The following is a 24,785-nucleotide window of genomic DNA, read 5'->3' as shown; positions in this document are numbered from 1 at the left end:
AATGGCTCAGTTGGTTGAACTGGCGTTGAAATACACGTGGTCAGAACAGCACCAGTTAGCACCATTAGTCTCGAAACTTGATACCACCTCGTATACCATTGCAATAATATTATGTTGGTTGGGTAAAAGTCTGCAAAGCCACCCCGAGTTCAATACTCTTGTCAAGAATCTGCAATCTCGATACACACAGGCCAATTTTAATTGCTAATTAAAATGCTAATGCTAATGCATTAAAGGTGCTATATAAAATATGGAATATTATTATCATTATAACATTGCGAAGTCGTTAATAATGTAAAACAAGCTCCTTTAACCAAAACGTATTAGTGTAGATATGGTCTAAGTATTTGAGGAAGAGGGGCGTGGGTCGAGCGCTGATTTGTGAATGAAGGGCGGAGGTGAGTGGTGAGGTGAGTTGTGAAGATCTTATATCTGGGTGAAATTTAGCTTGTGTGTGTGTGTGTGTGTGTGTGTGTGTGTGTGTGTGTGTGTGTGTGTTTGTATTAAAGTAATCCAAAGTGTGGAGAAAAATAAAGTTTTTCTTAAAGACTAACATCTCATTCCCCCACAAAGCCGAGAAATATCTTAGTATTACTGTATCAAAATGTTATTTATTGTACTATTGGTTTTAAATACGTATTCAAAAATATATGAATAACTTAAAATAATAAAAATATATGTATTAATATAATGATTACCCTTTAAGTGTTTGGTGCAGCTGAAAGACAGCAGGAGTAAGAAATCCAGGCCAGAGGACAGCTAATCCAATATTTAGAAATAACCTCTATGCTTAAACCCTATTTAATCCCTAATGGAAGGCGTACACAAGGCACGAGATCTTCTACCCATGCATGTTTAATCATGCGCTAACAATAAGCATGTACACTATTCATCACTAAATTGCAATTGTTCTGAGCACTTTCCATAATTAGCTTTTTTTATTAAATATCACATTAAAATGATCATAAATTTTCCCTTCACTTTTCAGTGGATTCTTTGGCTACATAATTTTTTTTTAATGTTGGTCAAATAAATAACAGGCAACAAATTATTTCAAAAACTTCTCACCCTCTGTGTCTGTTGCACTGCTGATGACGTGGGTCAGTTTGGTCTTCAGACTTGTGTAGGTGGTGTTCTTGCTGGCTGACTCGAAGCGTCCTGTGCCCAAAGAAACGACACACTGAAGCGGGGTGCCCGGCCACAGACACTGGCATTCGTGGATCGCCAGTGCTGTTGGGTTGTTTATTAGCAAGCCCCCATCCTATAAAGAGAGGCAGAGAAAGGAAATAAGTCACTCTACAATCTATTTGCATACACTATATGGACAAAAGTAATGGGACACCTGACACCCTTCCTGCCATATGTGGTTGTTCTCCAAAAGGTTACCACAAAGCTGGAGGCACACAATTGTATAAGATGTCTTTTGGATGCGGTATAATAAAATGTTATTAAAATAAAGAGAGTTCTCTTGAACCTAGAAATCCAAACCTGTTCCAGCATTTCAGTGCCCCATGGAGAAAGCAAGCTCAATGAAGATATGCTTTACGTGGTATGGAGAGAAAGATCTTGAGTGGCCTGCTATTTCTGATCTCACAGATTTCAACCCTACTGAACACCTCTGGTGGAATGGAAATGTAGAAGAGCTTTTTCCTTTAGTTGTATTTCCATGCATCACCACTATGCTTTAATCACAGTGCTTTATCTCAGTGACATCACAGAGATTACTTGTAATCATGAGTTAACTGGGATTTTTCCTCTAGTGGTGATGCATGGAAATGCAACAAAAGGGGAAAAACCCAGAACACTGAGCAGTAGCTCTCAGTGAGCAGAAAGCATATATAGATATAAATCTCTGAGCCCTTACTCTCTAACAGGAGTGACCTGTTTTTAAGGACTATCAGAAGCAACGCTTCTTTATAGGAACGGTAACTGCACCCCAGGCCTTCTCACCTCACCTACATCAGTACCTGACTTTACCAACACCCTTGTAGCTGATGAAAACAAATCTCCACAAGCACCCTCCAAAATCTAGTGGAACATCTTTCCAGAAGAGTGGAGCCTTTTATAAGAGCAAATTGTAAAAATGTATACGGTTCTTTGGGCAGTATAGTGTATAACACACACCTTTTCTCTACAATACTGAATAACCATTTAATAGAGAAAAAAAAAGCATTAATTTTAGCATCTTAAAATAATTGCCTAATTGATATCCAACCATCCATCCATCTATCTCTGGGCAGCATACGTACACATTCACACCAACTCTGGTGTGGAGTAGCCAACAACCAGCATGTTTTTCAAGGAATTCAGTGGAGTCCCATATGGTAGCAGAGAGACAAAATGAGGACCTTAGAGACAGAATGGACTGAAGGTCATGGGCAGGGCCCTCCAGGTTTGGTGCTTTCTTAAGGTGCAGTTTTAAAGAAGAAGTTTTGGGCCTCTGGAGTGTCAATTCTGTGTTTTACCCCCAGCACTCCAGGCTGGGCATAATGAGTTTGCTCACCAAGCAAAGATCAATGTTCCCCTGGAAGGGGGTTTGGCAGTCAATATGAAGAGCGGTTGCAATACAACATCTTTCATCCTAAGAACTCGGACTATTCGTCAGTGCTGGGAGGTGTTTCAGAGAAAGAAAATTGGCAGGCGGAAAAGAGAATGGGTGCATGATGAGCGAGGCAATGAAAACCGAGAAAGCCAGTGATCTCAGATAGCAAAGGACACTCGAAACCATGATTCTAATAGCAAAGGTGCCTGGAGAATTGGTCAAAAGTAATTAACCAGGTTAAACAGGGGTTATGCAGGTTTCACCAAGTCATGTTTATGAATTTTTAAAACCTTTTTTCAAAAAAGAGCATTAAGATAAAAATGTAAGACCTAAAACACACACACACACACACACACACACACAAATATTTTGTAAGTCTGGCCTTAACTAAGCCCTAAATTTGTACTTGTAGAGCCAAACTTGCACTTCCCCATAGCTGAAAAAAATAAAATCCATTTTACGTCTGCGGTTCAATCCAGGAGAGATTTGCACCAATAACAGAAATCTGATTGCATGTTGGTCTCACTTGTAGTCGTAATACAATGAATTATATTTGGACTTGTGAAAGAACAACACAATGGAAATTACAAAAAAAAAAGGGAGCATTTCAATGAGAATTAGAGGTAGTGTTACACCAAAAACAAATTAAGATCTATTTACAATTATTTGACCTTTTTTTTTTTTTTTTTTTACTTTTTAAGACCCTCCACAAACCCTGTTAACAGACTTTTGGACAACAACAGATGTTTATTTATTATTAATTTATCTTCAGTAACTATTTCACTGGCTAAATGTGATGGATCAGGAGCATGTCCTAGGAACACTGAGGCAGTGATGTAGGAACATACAATCTATGGAAATCTTTTCTTTCTTTTTTTTTAAATTGCACTGCTTGTTTATGTAGAATCTTCTGTCAATATCGTATTTATTTATTTAAGTAAAAATGATTTACTTACATTCTGCTTTTTTTCTTAATGTTTTTTTTTTACCCCCCCCCCCCCTACTGTTTGTGCAACCTGCTGCTGCTGCAACACAATAATTTCTCTCATGGGATCAATAAAGTATGTCTAAGGCTAAGCAGCTGACACCACACACACAAACACACCAGTCTACTGGTGAGTTTCAGGGCAGTGAAAGAAAACCTGAGAACAATTAGCGAGCCAATATATGTACAAGGAGACCATGAGCCGGTAGTGGCTCAAGTTCATTTTTAAACCACAGACACTGGAGCCTCACAATGTTAGGCAGTAAAACATAAAAATGGTGGTAGTATGTATGGTTGCAAAGAGGCCGAAAATTGCAGGTAAATTTAAAGTTCTATGCACTTCATCTGGAAAAATTTGAACGTATTCCAAGTTGAAAATATATCGGGTATTTATGAGAATTTACGAAAACTGCATCATATACAAACATAAATATAAAGCTTTTGTTTGGTCATAAGCTGACATGCATGCAAACTAATACCGGTTTTCTTTTAAAAAATGACATTTTGGACTTAAATGTTAGTATAATTTTGTTGCACAATAGCTTACACACAGCACAAGGAAGTTTTAAACGAATATTTATGTAATATTTATGTAATTTATGTAAATACTCACCCAAGATGGACATTTTTTAACTCTATTTTGTGTGCAGGATTCAATAAATGATCATGTTATGTTATGAAAGAATGCACAGTGCATGTGGGGGTATGGCTTCAATAGCCCTGCAGTAAGTGTGCAAGGTTTATACCCATTGCTTCCCTTTAACTCCCATATATTATTATTAATTCCCATGGAAAGTTTCCAGTCTGGAAAAGCCCTGGAACCCTAGTAGTATGTGCATAATGATGACAATTTTCTTTCATAGTATTTAGTATATTATGAATATATGGCATATGGTATTTATTCACAGATTATTTTCCCAAATATAAAATAAGTGTTCATTTAAGCGTTTGCAAGGTCTACTACCAACATATCAGCAAACAGCTAAAAAAAAAAAAAAAAAAAGGGCTAAATAATTTTTCCAGCACTCCCAATTTATTAATTCGAGAACGCTCTGAGCAATAGCAGACCATCAGCACAGTGCCTGCTTAGTCACAAGCACTTATTAGTTTTATTTGTGTTAAAACTAGTTTTACAAAGTTGGAACAAAGTGCTCTCTAGGAGTTTTATACCAGTATGATTGGCTACACCATTGAATCAATAGTTAATATGCGAAAGAACAGCAAGAAATTCACAACTGTATGCCCAGGACAGAGGGAAATTAAAGAATAAATTGATCTGTGTGTTGACAAAAACCTAAGAGAAAGAACAGAAAAAAGGAGATGAAAAGAAACAGAGCCCGAGAGACAGAGAGGGTGAGAGATAAACAAGGTTGTCACACTAGCTGGCAGACTTGAACACCAACCAATGCACGTTAGAGCTCTTGGCTCCTTTGAAGCTTTTTCTAACTCGCCTGCTGAGATCCATATCTGGACCGATGCCATGTTCTCACTCTAATGGAGGTATATTTAAATCAAAGTGGATTGAGGTTTGAAACAAAAGTGTGCTTAATGGCAATGTGCACGCTGAAAGCTGAACTAAGTCATTAAACACAAAAATGCGCCAAGGCAGTCGAACAAATACCCAGCATGCTGTAGGGGAAAGGTTAGTTTCTTTCAGGAAACGCTCTACTAATTTTACTCTTTCTTAAATCAAGCAGCGTGAGAGGTCAGGTTACTTTCCTTATTCTCTCATGAGCTCTAGAAAGATTTCCCTGCACAAAAGACACAAATCTGTGTGGTCGACTTCTGGTAGATTAATTGATAGAATAATAATTTGATTACCGTTATTTTTCGGACTATAAGCCGCAACTTTTTCCCACGTTTTGAATCCCGCGGCTTAAACAACGAAGCGGCTTAATTATGAATTTTTCCTGGGTTTTTCCCGGTTTCACAAATTTCAAGCCAAAAAACTGAACCCCATAACATTAGACCAATGAAATCTCCGAACGGAAACGAAAAAACGCACCTCACCTGTGTTCTGAGCTGCACGGCATCGAGAGAAAAACATTTTTTTTTTTTTTTAACGCACGACGATCCCAACTCCCGAGGTAAATTGTTGTGAAAGGAAGGAGGAAGACAGTGAACAATGACTTTCTTGGTAGGCTACTGTTTAGATACAAGCCGTTGTAATGCGTTGAGTCTCGGTGAAGGGAGAGCTCGCTAACCCCAGTTGCAACAGGATTCAAATAAGCACAGACAGGTTTCCAAAACTCATGCTTTTTTATTTTTCTTGGCAACAGCGCTACGGGTTAGTCACAGAAACTTAGAAATGAGCATCAGAAAATAATAAGGACATATTCCTCAGTCTTGCACACATGCAGTAATAGCGGGAAATGCGGCTGGCTATTCCCAAAATGCCGCTCTGCTCTTAAAGGAGCCACAACATATTTCACCCGTTACACCATATAACAGACACTGTCTTTCGTTAAAGCCTGTGTAAAGTTAATTAGTTTCAATGTTTCAACTGGAGTGTCCCTGAACATACCACCAACATACAATAAACACACTTAAAACTAATGTGCTTTACTTCCCCTAAAAATACTCTACATTTCATTCTAACTCTACATACTAAGTTATTTTCTCAACTTCTCCTAGTCTTAACATTGTTCCTGACATTTGCTATCAAAAAGAAACCCTCCTTTTGCACCATCCCTGTTACTGGATATCTACATTTGTGTTTTACTTGACGAGTTCTATCACTTGTCTATAGACAGTAGGCTCTTTGAGGAATTGCAGACCATGTGCAGATGTCCTCTTTTCAACCACACCGGCACTCCCGAGCATAAATCTATAACCAATAACTGCTTTTGGCTAAACATCTGCCATAGTTTTGAGCATTTAAAGAGGAAGAGTTAAGAATAATAAAGTCAAAAATCAAGATGAGGGTCGATTTGATGCGGCTTTCTGCTTTCTTTAAATCCTATAGACCAAACTTTTAAACTAAAAAGCTCACCCCAGCCATATTATAATAGAAAGGCTCCTCTATATCCTCTGACCCTACATTCTTGGGATTCTTTGCCATTAAATTCAAACATTATGGATCCATCCATTATTGATGGGTTATAAAATTCATGAATCATACTCCTCTAGTGTAATTTAGCATGGCCTAGCAAAACAAACGTATATATTCACGTGTGTATGTGTTTGTTTTTAATTCAAACAATGGGTCGACATCATTGGGCTTCCAGCCACACTGGCAAATGAAGCGTAGATGTTTGGGTGTGATGGACAGCCATGACTTTTGCTTGATTGCTCGGGGCGAAAGGTCATTACACGCAACATTATGCAATTACTCTGACTTGTTCTCCATCGTAACCTTTGACCTGAAAAGGCAGAGGCTTCAAATAAGGTTCAAGTTGTCGTCATATAACGTTAGGCAAGAAGGTCCCATCTGGGCGAGGCAGACCTTGTCCTCAGGCTAAGACCACACCAGGAAATGAGGTTCGACTAGAGATAACACCGACATAAACATGCGTGCGTGACTAAGCTTAATATTAAACCTCTGATCTGTTAGAATTCATGCGAAATGAGCCTTTTTTTGTTTTAAGGATGGTAAAAAAACGCCTCTATAATTAAATGATTAACTAAAATGACCGACTGCACCCCATAAACAAAAATAAATTGTGAAGATCACTCAGTGTGTGTGAATGAAACGATAATATCAAAACTTCATGCCAAAAAAACAAAATAAAAGATGACTATCCTAGATAAATCATATCATCTCCATTTGGGTATGTGAGAGGAACCATCTGGGTTATAAGTTTTCACGATGCCCTTAGGCAGGCAATATCATCAACAAACATGTCTAATCTCTACGGGGGTCGTTCCAGAGCAATCAAGCTGCGCTGTGGGTGTGTTTTAACTCAGTAAACATTCACCTAGCAGCAATGAGCCTTCCACCATTCAAAATGGTGCCATTTAGACAAACCGAAGATGCACTTTGCAACTTTAACAGCTAAACCAATTAGAACTTGTAAAATGGTAGAACTGAAACACGGGCTTCTATTTCTTTTGCCTCACGTGGCAATCAGACATCATACCATGCTGTCGAGGTGAAGATCGATTATTGCATCTCCTGGGCACTTTCTAAACTCTGCCTTGAGCGTCTTTCGGCTGTGTGAGGGCTGCTCACAAACAAGGAAACAGCCTTCATGCCTGGATGCCGCCATGGCAGGGTCCATGGCAACCGCTGAAAAGATGCCATGCTTGGGCATTCAGAACAGACTTCCTGCCCATGGGTTCTGCCATGGTAGAAAGCTTGGATATGTAAATGATTCAGAATTGTTGGGGGGAAGATGACAATTTGCCCAAGTCAATCTGCTCAAAATGTGATGAGACTTTCGTCAAGGAAGTGCGCTCAGTGTTAACGGTGTTAGCTCTATTACTTTTCAACTGCCAGACACTCAGTTGTGTAAAAAATCAACACATGGCAGACTGTGAAGACATAAACATAGTAAAAGTAAATAATAGCTAATAATAGGGTAGTGTGCTGTAGCAAGACGCAGTGCTTTTCCACCATGAACTTTGCCATTTTCATATTATCCCATGGTCTGAAGTGGGTTGTTCCACTTAAACAATAGCAATTTGCCAATTATTACAAATATTTGTTTATTTATGAATGACTCATTTCACAGTTTTAGAATTTACAACTCCATTAGAAAATTTTGGAGGAACTCCAAAAATGTAATTAAAAATAAAATCGGTATCAGTTTGCATGCGTCAGCTTATGACCAAACAGAATGTTTATATTTATGTTTGTAAAAGATACAGTTTACATTTATATTAATTTCCCAGCAATTGATAATGCAAGTCTTATTAATTCCCATCAATTTCCATAAAGTCCTGTAAATTCCCATAAATTCCTGGTAAGTTTCCAACTTGAAGTTCCCATAGAAAGTTTCCCACAATTTGCTAGAATTTTACCAGACATTTTCCACCCTTTTGCAACCCTAATGAGATCTATATATTATTTACTGATGTCAATCAATTCAGTGTTCCAATCTACAGCACATCATACCTTTTTTAAGGAGAGTTTCTATTGTTATTATTGAATAGAATAGAATAAAAAAAAGAATAGAATAAAATAGAATTCTATTGCATTATTACTCTTGCAAGAACTGTGGCATTGCATTTGTGGTCTTAACTAAATTGTGATTAATGAACACACTTTTCCCACAAGTATTCAATGTAATTAAGCAATGAAACAGCATGTTTTTTCCTGAAATTAGAGGGAAAAAAAAGTAAAATATTACTAATTAAAATGAGTCCCGACAAGAAAAGTACTGATAATTTAAATGTACAGTAATAAAGGAAAAAGGACTTTATTTTTGGTCAAAATGGCAGTCAAATATTGTGGAACATATGAGATCAGTGTGTTCTGTTTATCATTAAAAAATAATATTCATTCGTGCTCTTACTACAATGTCCTTTAATCCTTCCTTCTCTTTTACAAAGAAACTTAAAACTCAAACACCTCAACCCTGAAGACATTCTCATTCTTGGAAAAAAAGTGCAATGATTGTTAAAGCACTCATACTTACAACTCCTCCAATAATGTTAAATAAATATCTCCAAAAAAATCCTATTAAGTACAATAATATAAATCTACCATTTACGATTTATTAAGAATTCAACCACACAATGGTGAAAAAAGCTTAGATATACGTATAAAATAAGTTCACATGTGTAAAGCTGAAGGCATGACATGGCCATTGCAAGACAAGTAGCTCATTGTGACATGATTGGAAGGAGGCAGGTTGCTCTGTGGGCGGTGGGTGGCGTCAGTGGAAAAGTGACCATATGAAACACGGCGTCAGAGCTTTTGCTGCGCTGAAAACCAGTCGGATGCTTTTTAAAAGCGTCAAACAGAGAACAGCAGGGGTCTCTAATGTCTGCACCTCAGAGCTGAACTTTGGGTTTAATAATAAAGCCGTCGTCAGAATAGAAAGGCACTCAGAATCATCTGACATACCATCTAAAAGAGCTTAGGAGCAGCTTGGCACCGGCAAAACCAGCAAGAGCAACAAAAAAGAAAGACCATTGTGGGTATACACATATTGTGGGAACTATGGGAAGGTGGCATTTCAAAGAACTGGTCTGGTGTGTAAATATTATGCATCATCAATCACAACTGTATAGTAGTCGTAAGTAGAATTAATGTCATGTCAAAATCTTAGGGTTCTTAAAGACCAAAACGGAGTTACAGCACTTTCTGATTTTTTTAGTATTTTACTAAACAAGTCCTAAAGACAACTTACTTCATTATACTTTTGTCTACGGACATTAAAAGTGGGACATTAAATATGTTTACTTGAAAGGGGCTCTTGAAATCAGAAAAATCTGCAGAAATCTACTGTATCATACAGCATTTTGAGTAAATTTCATGTAATTTGATGACTGTACACATGCTCCAATCTTGCCATTTGTTTAATTAATAGTAATTGACAGTTTTATGGTCTGAGGAAGGAATCTGACGTTTTCCTGCCTCCGGATTTATTGCCTTCTTTGCAGCCTTATCAACTTGTGTACTTCCTGATAGACCAACATGACCCAGAACCCAGCAAAGTATGATACTAAAGGATTGATTCTGTAAACGGTCCACTTTGGTTCAAATGCAGTGTACCAATAGATGAAGAGGATTTTGAAGCTTCCATTGCTTTGAGTCAGCGAAAATGCTTAAATATCTTTTAATTATGCTTTTTCAATATATTCCAGAGCAATTTCATGAAGATTCTTTTAAATGCTCCGAAATGCATTTTTCTTTTCAAGAATTCAAAATGTAAATCCAATGTAAATCCAAACACACACTAACACATAAAAATATCCATTTGAATTAGCGAGTCTGCCAGAGCTGTGTTCAGGAGTTGACGATTTAAGTCTAAAAGTTACATCAGAAAATGTACTTGGGTAAAGTAAACATACTCACACACGAGTTAAACCCATGCTTTAATCGATTTTCTGAGCTCTGCTTTCAGATTATGCAAACACCCGTGTGCGTTCCGTGCTTTTTCCGTGTTTACCAGATTTTGAGATGGAGTTTTTCCATTTAAACACAAGTGCAGCATTTAAGCAAAACATTTTAATAAATCAAGGAAAATGAATAAGGAAATATCTCCGCCCCCCCACATTTGTAGTCAAATGTGATAGAATGCAGCATCAAATTTATAAAAATGTATAAATTCTGCCACTACTATAATGGAGCGGTTTAAAAAAACAGCACTTTTATACAACATGTCCTATTTATTTCTTTTTTATATATATAATGCACACTTACAAATCAATATAAAATAAAGTTTAATAAAGCCACTATATTCTAAAAGTGGCTGAAAATGTATAATGAGTGCATGGATCTAATCAAAATCATCACTTATGAAGAACTAGGAAGTGACATTAATAAAACAATGTTAAAATGATTTTGTGTGCTGGATGCACACTCCTGTATTAGAAATGTGTCCATGATTAGAATAATAAGCTGACCATGCTACATTTATGGCACACCATGCTCATACTTAACTTTATTCTTTACAAAAATGTAAAGGTCAAAAATAAAAAACGTTTTTATGGACCTTTAATAGATGATTCTCTGACTGAACGACTTTATGATCTTTATGATGAACTTTATAACTTAATGAACAGTGTCATGTTATTGTATCAGTGAATAGCTGATGGCATTTTAGAGGTTTTTTTTGTGACATTCTGTGGTTATGTCAAACTGGCAAATAACAGAAATAGACGTATTCTGTTTCTCACTGAAGTCAAAAATTTCTATATTTCTATAGAATATTTTATATAGGGTCCCCTGGTGGTCTAGTGGTTAGGATGCGGCGCTCTCACCGCTGCGGCCCGGGTTCGATCCCAGGTCAGGGAACAAACCTCAGCCACTCTTAGGGTCGGTCCCAAGCCCGGATAAATGGGGAGGGTTGCGTTAGGAAGGGCATCCAGCTTAAAAACGTGCCAAATCAAACATGCGGAGGATCCGCTGTGGCGACCCCTAATGGGAGAAGCCAAAGAAAGTTTATATAGAATATTTTATATAAAATATCTATTTGAGATCACTTTAGTTTTCCTTTCAGCTTCTGAATATCAGACTTTGCAATCAATGTTAATATATAATCCTTATTAATGCACAAGTATCCTTAGTACATAACTCAACTTATAAATAAACTAGCAGGATTATTTAGGATATTATATAGTATTACCTAGTGGTATATTGTGGAAACTTGACTAACAGTACTTCTGGCATTAGCTACTGATGAATGAAAGTTTGTTGATTTAAAAAAAAATTTATTTTATTGTATCGTATTGTTTGTATTTATTTGTATTGTGTTCAGTACAATTCCGTTTTATTTATATAGCGCTTTTAATAATGAACACTGTCCAAAAGCAGATTCACAGAATTAAATAGTGACTCCCTGAGATGGTATAAGGAGCAAACCTTAATAGGAAACGGACTCGAAGGAACCCATCCTTATCTGGGTTACACTGTATGTCCATTCATCGTTGTTGAGGTTTTTAAATGCTTCACTGATGGGTGCTTAAATGCAAAAACTGTTCATGGCCATTGCAGCCCTTGTAGCGGAAACTGCTCCACTTCCTTGAAAGCAGAGTGTGTGTGTTTAACGCGTATATTGTGTGTGTATCTACATCACACAAAGAGGAAATCCCAGCTCTGCAGGGACCCATCAGCAATTCCCTTTCATCCCCCCCCCCCTTCTTCCCACATGTTCCAATTAAACACAGAGATCAGCTAGAACACCTGCTCTGTCACAATTTACTCTATGATTAGAAAGAGGAGTAAAAACAGAGTAAAGTTTTTTTTTTAATTTACTAAGATACTAAATATTTGTATATGTTTACAATGCAAAAAGCAGAATTTAAAAAATATGTCCTGTATATGAGAGTAACAGATCCTCCACAGGATAACTCTTCTTAAAACAAACGTAGGCACGAGAGCATTTCTGTCCAGTCAGACTTCTCGGTCAGTCTCTTAACTCCTAATGGACTAGAAGGGATGGTGCTAGTGATGGTACTTAAGTGCTCTGTTTCTGGGTAATTCATAAACAAAGTCATGTCTGCAAGTCTCATCCTCTTTATAAATCCATCTATCCATCTTCCTTCCGCAGTCATGTCTTGACCATTCCATGAAGGTGCTGACAATGCAATAATGACTAGAACCAAACGATGCACATCGGTAAAGTGAAGCGGGAATACAGTAAACCATGAGCTATGTTCATCATATATATGATATGATAGATGAGTGAGCTCCAGTATGGCTTTTTGGCTCTTCTGAGAGTTTACCAAAAAGCCACAGGACACTGGGCAGTTGTAAAGTCATGTTTTGCAAATTTCATTAGTCCGTTTTTTCTTTACATAATACGATTTCATTCTGGATGCAGTGAAAGACGCCCATACCTAGGATCAAGTGATCACATTTCGCCACATTTGAAGTTACAGACGCGCTATAAGTTATAGCAGTGAAATGGGTGTGGATGTAAATATTCAATGAAATCAACTGCATTAGCAAATTGAACACTTCCGCGTTCACAATTTCCAGCTTCTGTTATAAATCATGGGAAAAGTTGGAAAATCTGAGATACTAAGTCACTTTCAGATGTGGTCAATAAGGAAGTATACTATACAAAGGTTTTGGATTGGATCGGTATGTGTGTTTTAACATTTCATCCCATTTCCCATTTACTGTTATAATAACCTCTGCTCTTCTGGATAGATGTTCCACTAGATTTTGGAGTGTGCTTGGGGAGATTTGTGCTCATTCCGACACAAGGGTACCAGCGCCATTTGGATTCCACCTCATGTAGTGTTTGAACATTGGACCTCTTTGAGTGTTTAAAGGCTCTGGCATGGAGAAGCTGGTGTTGGATCTGTGATGATCTCAAATGTTGAGCCATTTTATGAGCTGCTCAGTAGCTCCTGGTTCCATAACCTCATATGACTGTATAAGACTGTAGAAAGCACATTTCTCATAATCTTACATTCTGTTGCTCATGTTAGTTCTCACTCTCCAGTGTTCTGTATTGTTTAAAGACTAGAATCCCACTCTTGATTTCACCCAGATGAGGATGGGTTTCTCTTTTGAGTCTGGTTCCTCTCAAGGTTTCTTTCTCATAACATCTAAGGGAGTTTTTCCCTGCTACAGTCACAATGGCTGCTCATCAGGGATGAATACACATTGTTCACTTTAACTCTTAAATTCTGTAAAGCTGCTTTGAGACAAAAAAAGCGCTATAGAAATAAACTTGACTTGCTGGAACAGACCGAACGCCATTTTATAAAATTGTGTTTCTCCAACTTTGTGGGAACAGTTTGGGAAAGAACCACACATGACTGAAAAAAGTCTGCTGTCCCAATACTTTTCTCCATATAGTTACAGTACTGTTTTTGTTACAGTACACATTTTGAAGCATCTGTATTTTATCAGAGTATTTACATTTTGGGAAAATGTGTACTTACTAACTTTGTTAAACAATAACCTGTCACTAAACCTCAGGCAAAACCTCACAGTTCTCTGAAACTGTGCATTTACATTCGGGCTGGGCGACATGATAAAACAAAGCATGTGTGTGTGTCATGAGCTTTCAATGATTCTTGATTGAATGATTGTATAACGGGCGACTGTGGACATGGATGTGGCAATGTAATGGGTGTTGCTTATGTGACCAATTAAATTCTAGGATGATCAAAATTGTGTGCGACTTTCTACTATGTGTAACAACAACGACACACCTGGTAAGATGCTTCTTAGTGACTGAATTGGGATTTGTTGCTTTAAGAATTATGTTTCAGCATGAATACTGAGAAGATTTGATCAACTATTCAAATGACAATTGTTGAAATACAAAGCATGTAAGAAAAAAACTATACAAGATCCCATCTCATACCTGGTGTAAGTCAGTGCCCAATGCGAACTCCTGGAAGTATCCAGGAGCAGCTGAGGAAGCTCGAATGGCCTCCCAGAGCTTGTGCTGACAGCCGCCTCTGTAGTGCGAGCGCACGCCTACTGGCAAGTTGTAGTTCCTGAAGACGTATGCCTTTAATGGCGTGCCCTTATTTACGACGGTACTCACTGCTGCCACCTTTTAAACAACAAAAAAACAGCAGCAGTGTCACGTGATTTATGGTTTTAGGACAAATTGGAGTAAATGGAATCATTTGAACCTGAATATTCTGTTTTCATTTTCTTACCTTAGGACAATCCGGGTTTCTTGAGGTTTCTACCAGAAGGTCAGAGCCCATTCTTTCTCTGTATGACAACAAAAAAAATAACAAATGAAAACAGCAGTACACTTGTCAAACAATATTTGAACCACAACTGGGTTTATGTATTGCACTAGGACAAGACACAAATCTTTTTGGACGTAAACATAATTTCCATTGTTCTTTTAAGAAAAAATAAAGGACACACACACACACACACACACACACACACACACACACACACACACACACGACCAGCACCCAAACATCTAACTGAATTAGTGTCTGCTGGGGATTTTTCTTTTCTTTTGCTAAGGCTGTCCTAGTTACTTGTTTTTGTTTCACAGGAGTAAATGACACGACTCACTTCAGAACTTTCTCCCAGATCTCGCTGTCATAGAAGGCATGATTCCAACCCATCTTCACTGTACCCACAATGACATTCTGCCTAAAGACATCAGAGCCCAGCTTTCTGTACATCTCCTCACACTCACTCAGGGGGATATGATATACACCCAGCATGAAGCCTAGTATTGCACCTAAGAAGAAACACACAGGAAAAAAAGCATCATAATGTGTCTGGAGCACATCAAGAATATATTATATAATATTACCATTGTTATCTAGGTTAGAGTCTTTACCTTATTGCAAGGTGCAATACCTATAAGTGAAATCACAGTTCAGAAACCAAGACAAATCTGTCTCTATACCAGGTGTTTTTAAACTACCCCCTGCCCCAGACACACACATTTGGACCGGCCCTCTGAGCAATGACAGAGACGTATTTAGAAAATAATAGGCACCGAGAGCTGATTGCTGAAATTATCGCCTATCGGCAAAAATCCATACCGAAGGTTTTTCTGGCTTCTGGTCCACAGTCATTTACGAGAGTGGCCTCTAGAGGTAAACCACTGGCACAGCATGCTGTTCGTTTTATCATGCGAGACTGCGTGCTGAACGAAGTGTGCTATATTATAATAACTATTTATAATTTATTAATCATAGAATTATATTAAGCACATTTTTATGATTCAGTACTGTTATTTATATTTTTGTGATAAAGTATGATCCAGTCTAGCAAATCAATCAGTAAAATCCCGTAATTATTAACACAGCCTTATTCTATGTTAGATTCACCCACCAACCATATGCATAAGTAAGAACACGAATAATTCTTAATAATGAATATGGGAAAAAAATGTCATGATTGTAATAATGCTCGTTTAATAGGATATATAACCCTTGAAAAGTTGTCTCATTTGTCTGTACGGTGCATAACAAAATAATACAATAACCTGGCATTAGAAGGCATGATAAATACATTTAAAATCATAATAAATTCTTCACTATAATACTGGTAATCACTTCGAGCAATGTAATCTATGCCCCCCCCCCCACCCCTCCCCCAGTTTAAGAAAGGAAAAGTGATGTGGCCCTTGCAGGTATAAGTGCACTATATACTAGTATTAGATCTGCTTGTGCTTCCTAAATTAAGCTGTTTGCTTGTATCCAGTAGGTTTCAAGTAATTTTAAAACACCAGGTGATCCTTTGATCCTAAAAGACCCCTCGTGTGACAAACTGCCACTCTGAGGCTCGATTCCAGCACCCCTGGAGGATTAGCTTTCATAAAAACCTCACTCGGTGCAGCATCAAGGCTATGTACCTCTTAATCACTCATGCACACACACACACACACACACACACACACACACACACACACACACACACACACACACACACACACACACACACCATGGCTCTAGTGCTCTGCCAATGTGGTTGAACGTGCACAGAAAATCCCTAAAATGTCTCCATCCTGTACTGTCGAAGGAGATTATAAAGGCTTTGGCAGCATTCATATTTTTGGAAAAGGATGAACATGGTATTAAAATAGATGCCGAATGCACTGCAAAATACACCTGGGATCTGGCTAATGCGGCTTTCCCTCTTCCATTTCCGAGGGTAAGAGACAGGATAATCCGAGTAAGCTGAATTTGAAGTGAACAAAGGATAAAAGCTCCCCCTGGTGTTCAGAAAGTGAACTATGACAGAGCTCAACCATCAATTCAAAAATGACAAGAATGAAGGATTATAAAACATTATACAGCTATTCTGACCAGGAAAACTGATCAACAGCTAAATTCTAGTGATAGTTTTGGTAAATGGATGGTCACTGTACTCAAATATAAAACAAGAATGTCCATGCAGTGTTTGCTATCAATCACAAAATGTTTTAGCCACAGTTACTATACATACTATAGAAATCTCATCTCACCTGTGCTCACACCACAAATGTAATCGAAAAGCTGGTAAATTGATTTTCCAGACATCTCTTCCAGCTTTTGTAAAGTCTGAAGGGCCACCAGTCCTCTGAAAGTAAAACCGCACACACAGACACACAACTGTAAAAATGCAGTACACAGTACACTGATCAGGCATTACATTATGACCACCTGCCTAATATTGTGTTGGTCCCCACCCTGACTCGTCAAATATTAAAAGCATTAACTTCTTCAGCAAATGGGGCCTAAGTCGCTCGTCTGTTGGATCGGACCACACGGTCCAGCCTTCGCTCCCCACGTGCATCACTGAGCCTCGGCCGCTCATAACTCTGTCACCGGTTCACCACTGTTCCTTTCTTGGACCACTTTTGATAGATACTGATCACTGCAGAACAGGAAACCCCACAAGAGCTGCAGTTCTGGAGATGCTCTGATCCAGTCGTCTAGACGTCACAATTTGGTCCTTGTCAAACTCGCTCAAAATCCTTTCGTTTGCCCATTTCTCCTGCTTCTAACACATCAACTTTGGGGACACAATGTTTACATGTCCGTCTAATATGTGTTATTTGCTCACCGGTCATAATGTTATGCCTGGTCGGTGTAAATGTGTAATATTTGCTAGAGTTTATTTTGGGAATAAGGCTACATACCTTGTGCCTCCACCATCTATGGACAGTATGCGAATCCCCTTGCTCCTCACTGGGTCCACGTAGCCCACCAGGGTGAGGGCCTCTCTGACCGCCGCTTTTAGAGCTGGATCATTAGCCTGCCTCAGGCGCAGCAAGCATGAAATCACCTTCTCCTGATGAGAATAAAAGCATATTTTAAAAATGCGTACGTGGCTTTTTTATATGTAACATCAACATATTCTGTATTCTGACATTAATGCTTTGCACTACTATTACTGCTACCATGTCCTGCTTATGATTAAAGCTCTAAATCAGAGCTGCCCAAACTTTTTGCTATAAAAGGCTAAATATCAACCTTGATTAAAAGCTGTAGTCCGAAAGTAAGTTTGCATTATACCAAACTGTATTATACAGTCGTCTCCAGTCTATCGCGGTAGTTACGTGCCAAAACCGACCTCGGAAAACAAACTTCTTCGATAAATGGACGCCACACCAAAAAAAATGTTTGTTTAAGCCATAAATCATCCTCCCGCACTCTTCAAACACACAGAAAGCATTTGCAAGAATATAGTTTTCGGTGAAAAATCCGTAAAAACAAAAAAAAATGTAGTACAGTACTGTAGCGCAGCCTATGCCTAGTTTCTCTGCTTGTTTATTGGTTGTGTCCTATGACGCCAAAAATGGAGCTGAGTTAACGATACACGTCATTGCATTCTTTATTTTTATTGGCTAAATCTGGCAACCTGTGTCTTCAACTCCGCCCTTTTTTTGACGTCAGAGGATAATACTATAATAATAATAATAAATAAGCGGAAGCCTACGGTTTCTTGTGATGCTGCTCATTTTTTTACGCTAAACTGAAATCGGGACCATTCGCGAAACAAAATAGTTGTGTTTACAAACAAAATAATAATGTGCCAAATTGAAAATCGCGGGACTGCGAGATTTAACCGAGGGACGACTGCATTAAAATTAAAGCTGCAATAGTTCCCCTCGATTATGATTTCATATTTCAATTCCTAATATAGCTATTCAAGGTAAAAGCTATACAGCCATATGTTTGTAAGATTAGTGACCTTTAATGAGGAACATAAAGCTGGTCCTTTCTTCATCATTCAAATCGAAATATATTCTACACTTTATTTTAATTAGATTGTTTGGTTTTTTGCAGTATTTAAATAAAACAAAATATGATATATTAGATAATAAATGAAAATCTATTCTCTGGCAAGGCATTATGGGCCAAATCAAAATCACCATGAGCTCTGGCTTGGGCATCTCTGCTCTACATGTTTTAGCCCCGGGTATCTTTTTTTTTTGATCCGTTCGAAAGAAATTTGCAGGACTGCGCAAAATCAAGTGGCCAGCCCTCCAGTCCCTACCGAAGACCATTAGCCTGAGTGCTAAATGCAAATTTCCAGACAATGAAGACCATTCGTCGTTCTCCAAAAATACAACTTTCCTATAAGTCAGCGGAGGTCAATTCTGGAGACTTAATTAACACTCACTCAATACACTCGTATTATTACATAATTATTACATAATAATAAAAAGTATATTACACAACTTGCGGTCATAATGAGACCGTTAAATAGGCAAACATGAGAATTATCTGTGCGTGATTATGTTTTGACGGACAATTCGCAGCAACATATGACTTCATTTCATTCATCGTCTATTTATGCTTTGTAATACAGCATTGTCAATTAGTGCTTTTACTCTCGGTGAGCTCTAGCTTTCTCTCTAGCTCTATTTCTTATGCAATTTATTGGCTAACTAAACACACATCGGTTAAAGCAGTGTACATTGCACTTACGCAAACGAGTATAAAGTAAGAAGTTGGATATTCTGCCTAGATACACACAACGATACAAGGCACACACTTTCATTTTCAAATACCGTACCTTGACAGCCACTATCCTGGTCTCAGGGAACTCCAGCAGATGGTAGCTCAGCTCCTCCACCCTGCTGATATAAAGCCTCACGTCTGATGCTCTGCGGAGGGCTTGGACCAGCGCTCGCGTCCGATTATCCACACTCACCCGGGCAATGATCTGACAAAGGAAAGAATTAATTACTCACTAATATTATCATTTTAATAATTAATTCACTGCTAAATTTCACAATAACATACATCTATTGTTTACATTAAACAGTAAGGATGAGCATCTCCATACCTAAGACTGATGCGATGTGATACGATTCACCCTTATTACGATGCAGTGTGATCCGATTTTGATTCAATACAATACAAGAGACTCGATGCAATGGAAAAAATATGATGCTCTGCAATTCAATATGGTAGAGAGAGCTCGCTTTTATTTCTTTGCTTCAGACAGACAACAAATCAAAAATTGAATTAAGTGCCTTTAGAATTCTAACACATGGCCCTTTCACAAACAGGCATTCAAAGTGCAAAAAAAAGAAAAGAAAAAAGATTCAATCAATCCAGAGGTTCTTTTCCTGTTCTGTCTAAAGGAAGTTACAGCTCTACCTCTGCCATGTTAATCTGTATTCTACAAGATTCTCATGACACTCATCGGTCTCCGTAGTGTTGTCGTCACATAGCAGCAGTGGTGCTGAGAGAACGCGCGTTTAGTGAGAAGAAATCAATTTACATATAATATATATACATTTTCGGTCACTTTTTATATGATAAAAGTATAGCGCATAAATAGTTTTTATGTCAAAAACGATTTTTAATCGATGCATCACATTAACTTTTATGCAGATGCACCGATGTGAATCACTGATGTGAGTCACCCGATAGAAAACCGTGTCTCATATAATTGTGGACGAATTTACCACTGACGTGACATGACGTGATGCGAGGCACTGTGCTGATCCAGTATACACACAGTAAGTGTATACCGAGTGCTGAAGAAGAGTTTAGTTTTTTTTATTTATTGCCATGACACAGGCTTTTTATGGTTTTCCATAGGACCATTTTAACCTCTTTACAAAAAAAACCCAACACAAGCAGAATTTTAATATTGTACTAAAAGAGTACCAAAACAAATGTGCTCTGCTCAATATAGGATACTACAACTAAAAGGTGTGGTTTATAGTGGTGACCCCAAATAGTCGAAGATTCGATGCTTCGAAAGCAGGAGCCTGATTCGAATCTTTGCAGAGGTGTTATGAAACCAGGATCGTGCCATTTTTGTTGTACGGGGGTGCTCAATGTCTGATTTCACATAGAACTACTGCTTTTCTCCCAGCAAGGTCATATACAGTCTATAATGATAATGCTGTAAATAAAAGCTTCTTTCATTTCACATTTTTTTACGTGTGGGAATAACCCCCACCCGTGATAGATTTAAGTTTCATTTGAAAGATTTAACGATGCTGTAGATATTCTGTAAGATTTATTCTGCTCTAATTTAATTGATCAAATTCATTTTTTATTGTTTTTATTTTTGTTTTTTTGACTATCATTCCACTAGACAAAGACAAGACTTGGCAAATCTGATTCGACTATGTAAATCCTTAATCGAGGGGATAAAAATTATAAAACTAAATGAATGAATGAACATTTGGTGTCACCCAGATAAAGATGGGTTCCCCGTTAAATCTGGTTTCTCTCAGAGTTTCTTCCTTAAATCACCTCAGGAAGCTTTTCCTTGCCATTGTTACCATTGGCTCACTCACAAGAAATAAATTCATATGGATTCACCTTTCTACTACACATTTTCTAAGGCACCAGAGTGTTCAGGACAGAAAGCTTTGCATATACAAGCTGCATACTAACTTCACGAAACACGAAATTCAAATACTGGTAACAGGGTTCCCACTCTTAGCCAAATGAACGGAAAAACAGGCCACTGTTGTGCTGAGCACTGAGCAAAGACCAGCCACAGACAGTATCTTAAATCCATCCATTCACAGCCTACAACAATAATATGACATTGATAAAAACTTCAAATAACGACTGATTTACACAAATCTACGAGTTTAAACACCTGACTAAATACCGACTGCAGAGGCTAAGAATTAGTCAAGAGTTAGCAGTAATTAGCTCGCAAACTAAATAGCTACATTTTTAATTCTGTCAGCGACCACACCAAGCTAATAAACATCATTTTTAATTATAACTAGCTAGCTTAAGTTATAGCTTCATACCACTTTGTTCTGATGACCTGTATGACCAGTGGGACTCAGTAAGCGTCACCCACAACACAAGATTTCAGCCTCCAGGGTTTTTGCTGGTGTTTAGCGAAGTGTGCTCCACTGTGTCTCATACTACTGCCACAGCTTTAGACAAAAACGCATGAAACAATGCGAAGTCTGGATTAGACCTTTAAAGATTCCATGATATTCCAGAACTTCCATGACCCGTGGGAACCCTGGGGTAAGGGAATGGCTCGTTATACCCCAGCACTAACAGGAACTAACTGGTTTTGAAGACATTCCAAAAAACACGAAGTGTAAATAATAAACGAATTTGAAGTACGACACACTGATCTTTCATTATAAATGGTAGTGGTTAGTGAAAACCTTGCTGTAATTGAAACGTAATAAACTCCAGCGCAGTGGTTAAAACGCTGGATCTCCGATCGGAAAAGTTGAATTTCAACGTTAGCAAGATGCAACTTCTTTGCTCTTGAACAAAAGCATTAACCCTTAACTGCACAGTAATAAGATATAAATAAGATAGTAAGCTGCTCTGGAGGAGGGTGTTTATGAAATGCTGCAAATGAATTGTGCCATTCAGTACCTTCTCTCTTTGAAGCAGAAGTCTCCTGGCCTTTTCCTCTGCTGCCTTCTGCTCTTTGCTCTCCGTGATCTCCTTCGGTTTTGAACCAGGGTCTTCGGGTGTAGAAGGTTTGTCCGTTTCTGGTAGTGCACGCTTTGGTTCTGTCCTAAACCTGGGAACTAAGGGGGCGATGTAGTTCCCTACAAACGCCTGGACGGTAGGCTTGTACGTCAGGTAATGTCCTAAGCCCTTTTTGGGAGACAAGGAAGAACTTGGGTCTGAGACAGATCTCTCAGATGATGTCTGGTCCTTTACGTGAGTGGGGGCATTATCGGTGCTCTGGTGGCACGGGTCAGGTTTAGAAGTGGGCGACTGCACAGAACAATCTTTTGCCTCTTCTTTTTTATCTGTATCCATAGCGAAGCTGCTAAAGTAAGAGTTCACGTGGTGCGCTAGGGAGTTATAGGTCTCGTCTAGGTTGACGCTGAAAGAACTTGGGTGGAAGAGATGCGTAGTCTGTCGAGAGGACGTAAAGCCAATGGGTGAAGGTGCTGATGTAGATGCTGTGGTTGTAGCTGGTCGGGTCACTTTAGAGGGAAGTGACTGAGAATTCTCGGATTTTACTTCCACTTGGACAGTAGAGGTTTCGGGAAGGTTTGTGTTTGGTGGTGAAGCTGTAGGTGATGATGTTGGATGAGATACAAGCGCTGGTGAAGATCCAGACAAAGCTGATCCATTGCTCTGATCTTGAAGCGCTGTTGTCTCTGCACCGTCTTTGGCACTGGGTTTGAGCCGTGCGATTCGGGAGAAAATCTCTGCTTGCGTCCCACTTACGGCTTTTGATACAGAATCTAACGTGTTCTTGAGTCGGGACATGCGATAACTCTGGTTGGTAGAACCAAGGAAGGCCGAGGTACTAAAACCAGAAACGCCGGTGTACAGCAAAACCTTGTGCTTAAAGAAACTAACAGCAGGGCATGGTCTCAGAATGCTGCTCTTTTGGCTGTGCTTCCAGGTATGGCGGAGATCTCGGATTCTGTAGTTCAGAGGCCTTTTGAAATGAAGCTGACCAGATGGTTTATTAAACCAAGTTGAGACAGAGAGAGTCACAAACTTCTGGCCTCGTGTGCACCACAAATAGATTGCTTTATTCAGAGACAGTATATATGAATCTGAAATCCATAGAATAGTCATGCCTTTATTTCAGTGAAGTGATACAATCAGGAAAAGCATCCTTATATTGCCAAAATGCCTGTGAGGGGGAAAAAGAAAGAAAAAAAAACAATTCTTCAAATCATAACACTGATCACACAATTATGTAGCAATTTTGCCTTAATTAAGGATGCATAATTAATACATTTTTCAGAATTATCTGAAATTACAAATCTAGTGTTTAATGCACCTACATCACTGGGTAACATTTAATACAATGCCTTCATGACTTACAGATAATTAGTTAAATTTAAATGTAAAATCAATGGAGTACAAGATTTATACATTTACAAGACAGTCACCTTCCCATCTACACAGTCCGCTTTACAATTCAATTACAATACAATTCGGACCGTATTTATGTAAGCCTTAATTATAGGGACACAAAATCTATGGTTTGAAACGTACTTCGGTTTCTAAGTCACGGTGCGGTACAATTTGGATACAGTAAGGGTGAAGAAATGCAAACATAAAATTGTTTGTCGTATTTTTTCATTATTAACCAACTATAAATTATAAATATGTATAAAAGTTTTTAAAAAGTTTTTAAAAAGTTTATTATTAACATTGTAAACCTCAACAGTGTACATTTAAATTAAATTAATTAAACTGAGAAGTCAATTAAATTGGCACAAATTAAATTATACAGATGTACAACATACAGATGTGTGTGCGAGTTTTAATATTTCATTTACTAAAGATATGATCTACTTAACTGCTCTACTTATTTCAACATACTTGAACAAATGTCTTAATTATTTCCATCCTTCATTTTCATCCTACAATTGTCAGGATTTTTTCCTTCGAAGAGAAATTCTTGAGGCAAAGAATCCATATCGTTAGAGTCGTAAAACCGAACGTGGCGCAATCACGCGCATGCGAACTCTTCTTCTTTTCTAAACCCATGGCATTGTTGTGTATGTTTTCAAGATTAATAATCATTTGAAAAAATGCGAGGTGTAAAAGAAACTGAACAAACATACGGTCCGCCACTTAATACGTTCCCATAGGAACTCAGATTTTGAACTATGTTCCGCACATAAAATGGAGTGCATTCGGTAAACGTTCACACCTAACTGAAAGATATGGTGTATTTTAGCCTTACAGTCAGTGTTCCCAGGATAAGTTCTGGATCCACCTGGAAGAAGAGGTTACAAAAGAACTAATGAATGTAGCTATTCATCC

General features: G+C 38.2%; 1 protein-coding gene across 1 annotated transcript in view; it reads right to left on the bottom strand.

Annotated features, from left to right (window-relative positions):
* Window positions 1–24,785, bottom strand: part of pnpla8 (patatin-like phospholipase domain containing 8) — a 28,216-nt gene that overhangs the window by 1,131 nt on the left and 2,300 nt on the right. Inside the window, exons 2-9 of the mRNA XM_046860074.1 lie at window positions 22,410–23,640; window positions 19,597–19,746; window positions 17,714–17,865; window positions 17,057–17,151; window positions 15,148–15,319; window positions 14,769–14,826; window positions 14,465–14,659; window positions 1,069–1,261 (exon numbers count right to left, since the gene is read on the bottom strand). Of these exons, the coding sequence (XP_046716030.1) occupies window positions 1,069–1,261; window positions 14,465–14,659; window positions 14,769–14,826; window positions 15,148–15,319; window positions 17,057–17,151; window positions 17,714–17,865; window positions 19,597–19,746; window positions 22,410–23,582 (2,188 nt within the window). The 5' untranslated portion in view covers window positions 23,583–23,640. The remainder of the gene's footprint in view (window positions 1–1,068; window positions 1,262–14,464; window positions 14,660–14,768; window positions 14,827–15,147; window positions 15,320–17,056; window positions 17,152–17,713; window positions 17,866–19,596; window positions 19,747–22,409; window positions 23,641–24,785) is intronic.

This window comes from Silurus meridionalis, chromosome 10, assembly GCF_014805685.1.
Source record: "Silurus meridionalis isolate SWU-2019-XX chromosome 10, ASM1480568v1, whole genome shotgun sequence".
Taxonomy (NCBI): Eukaryota; Metazoa; Chordata; class Actinopteri; order Siluriformes; family Siluridae; genus Silurus; species Silurus meridionalis.
This window is presented reverse-complemented; position numbering and strand designations above follow the sequence as displayed.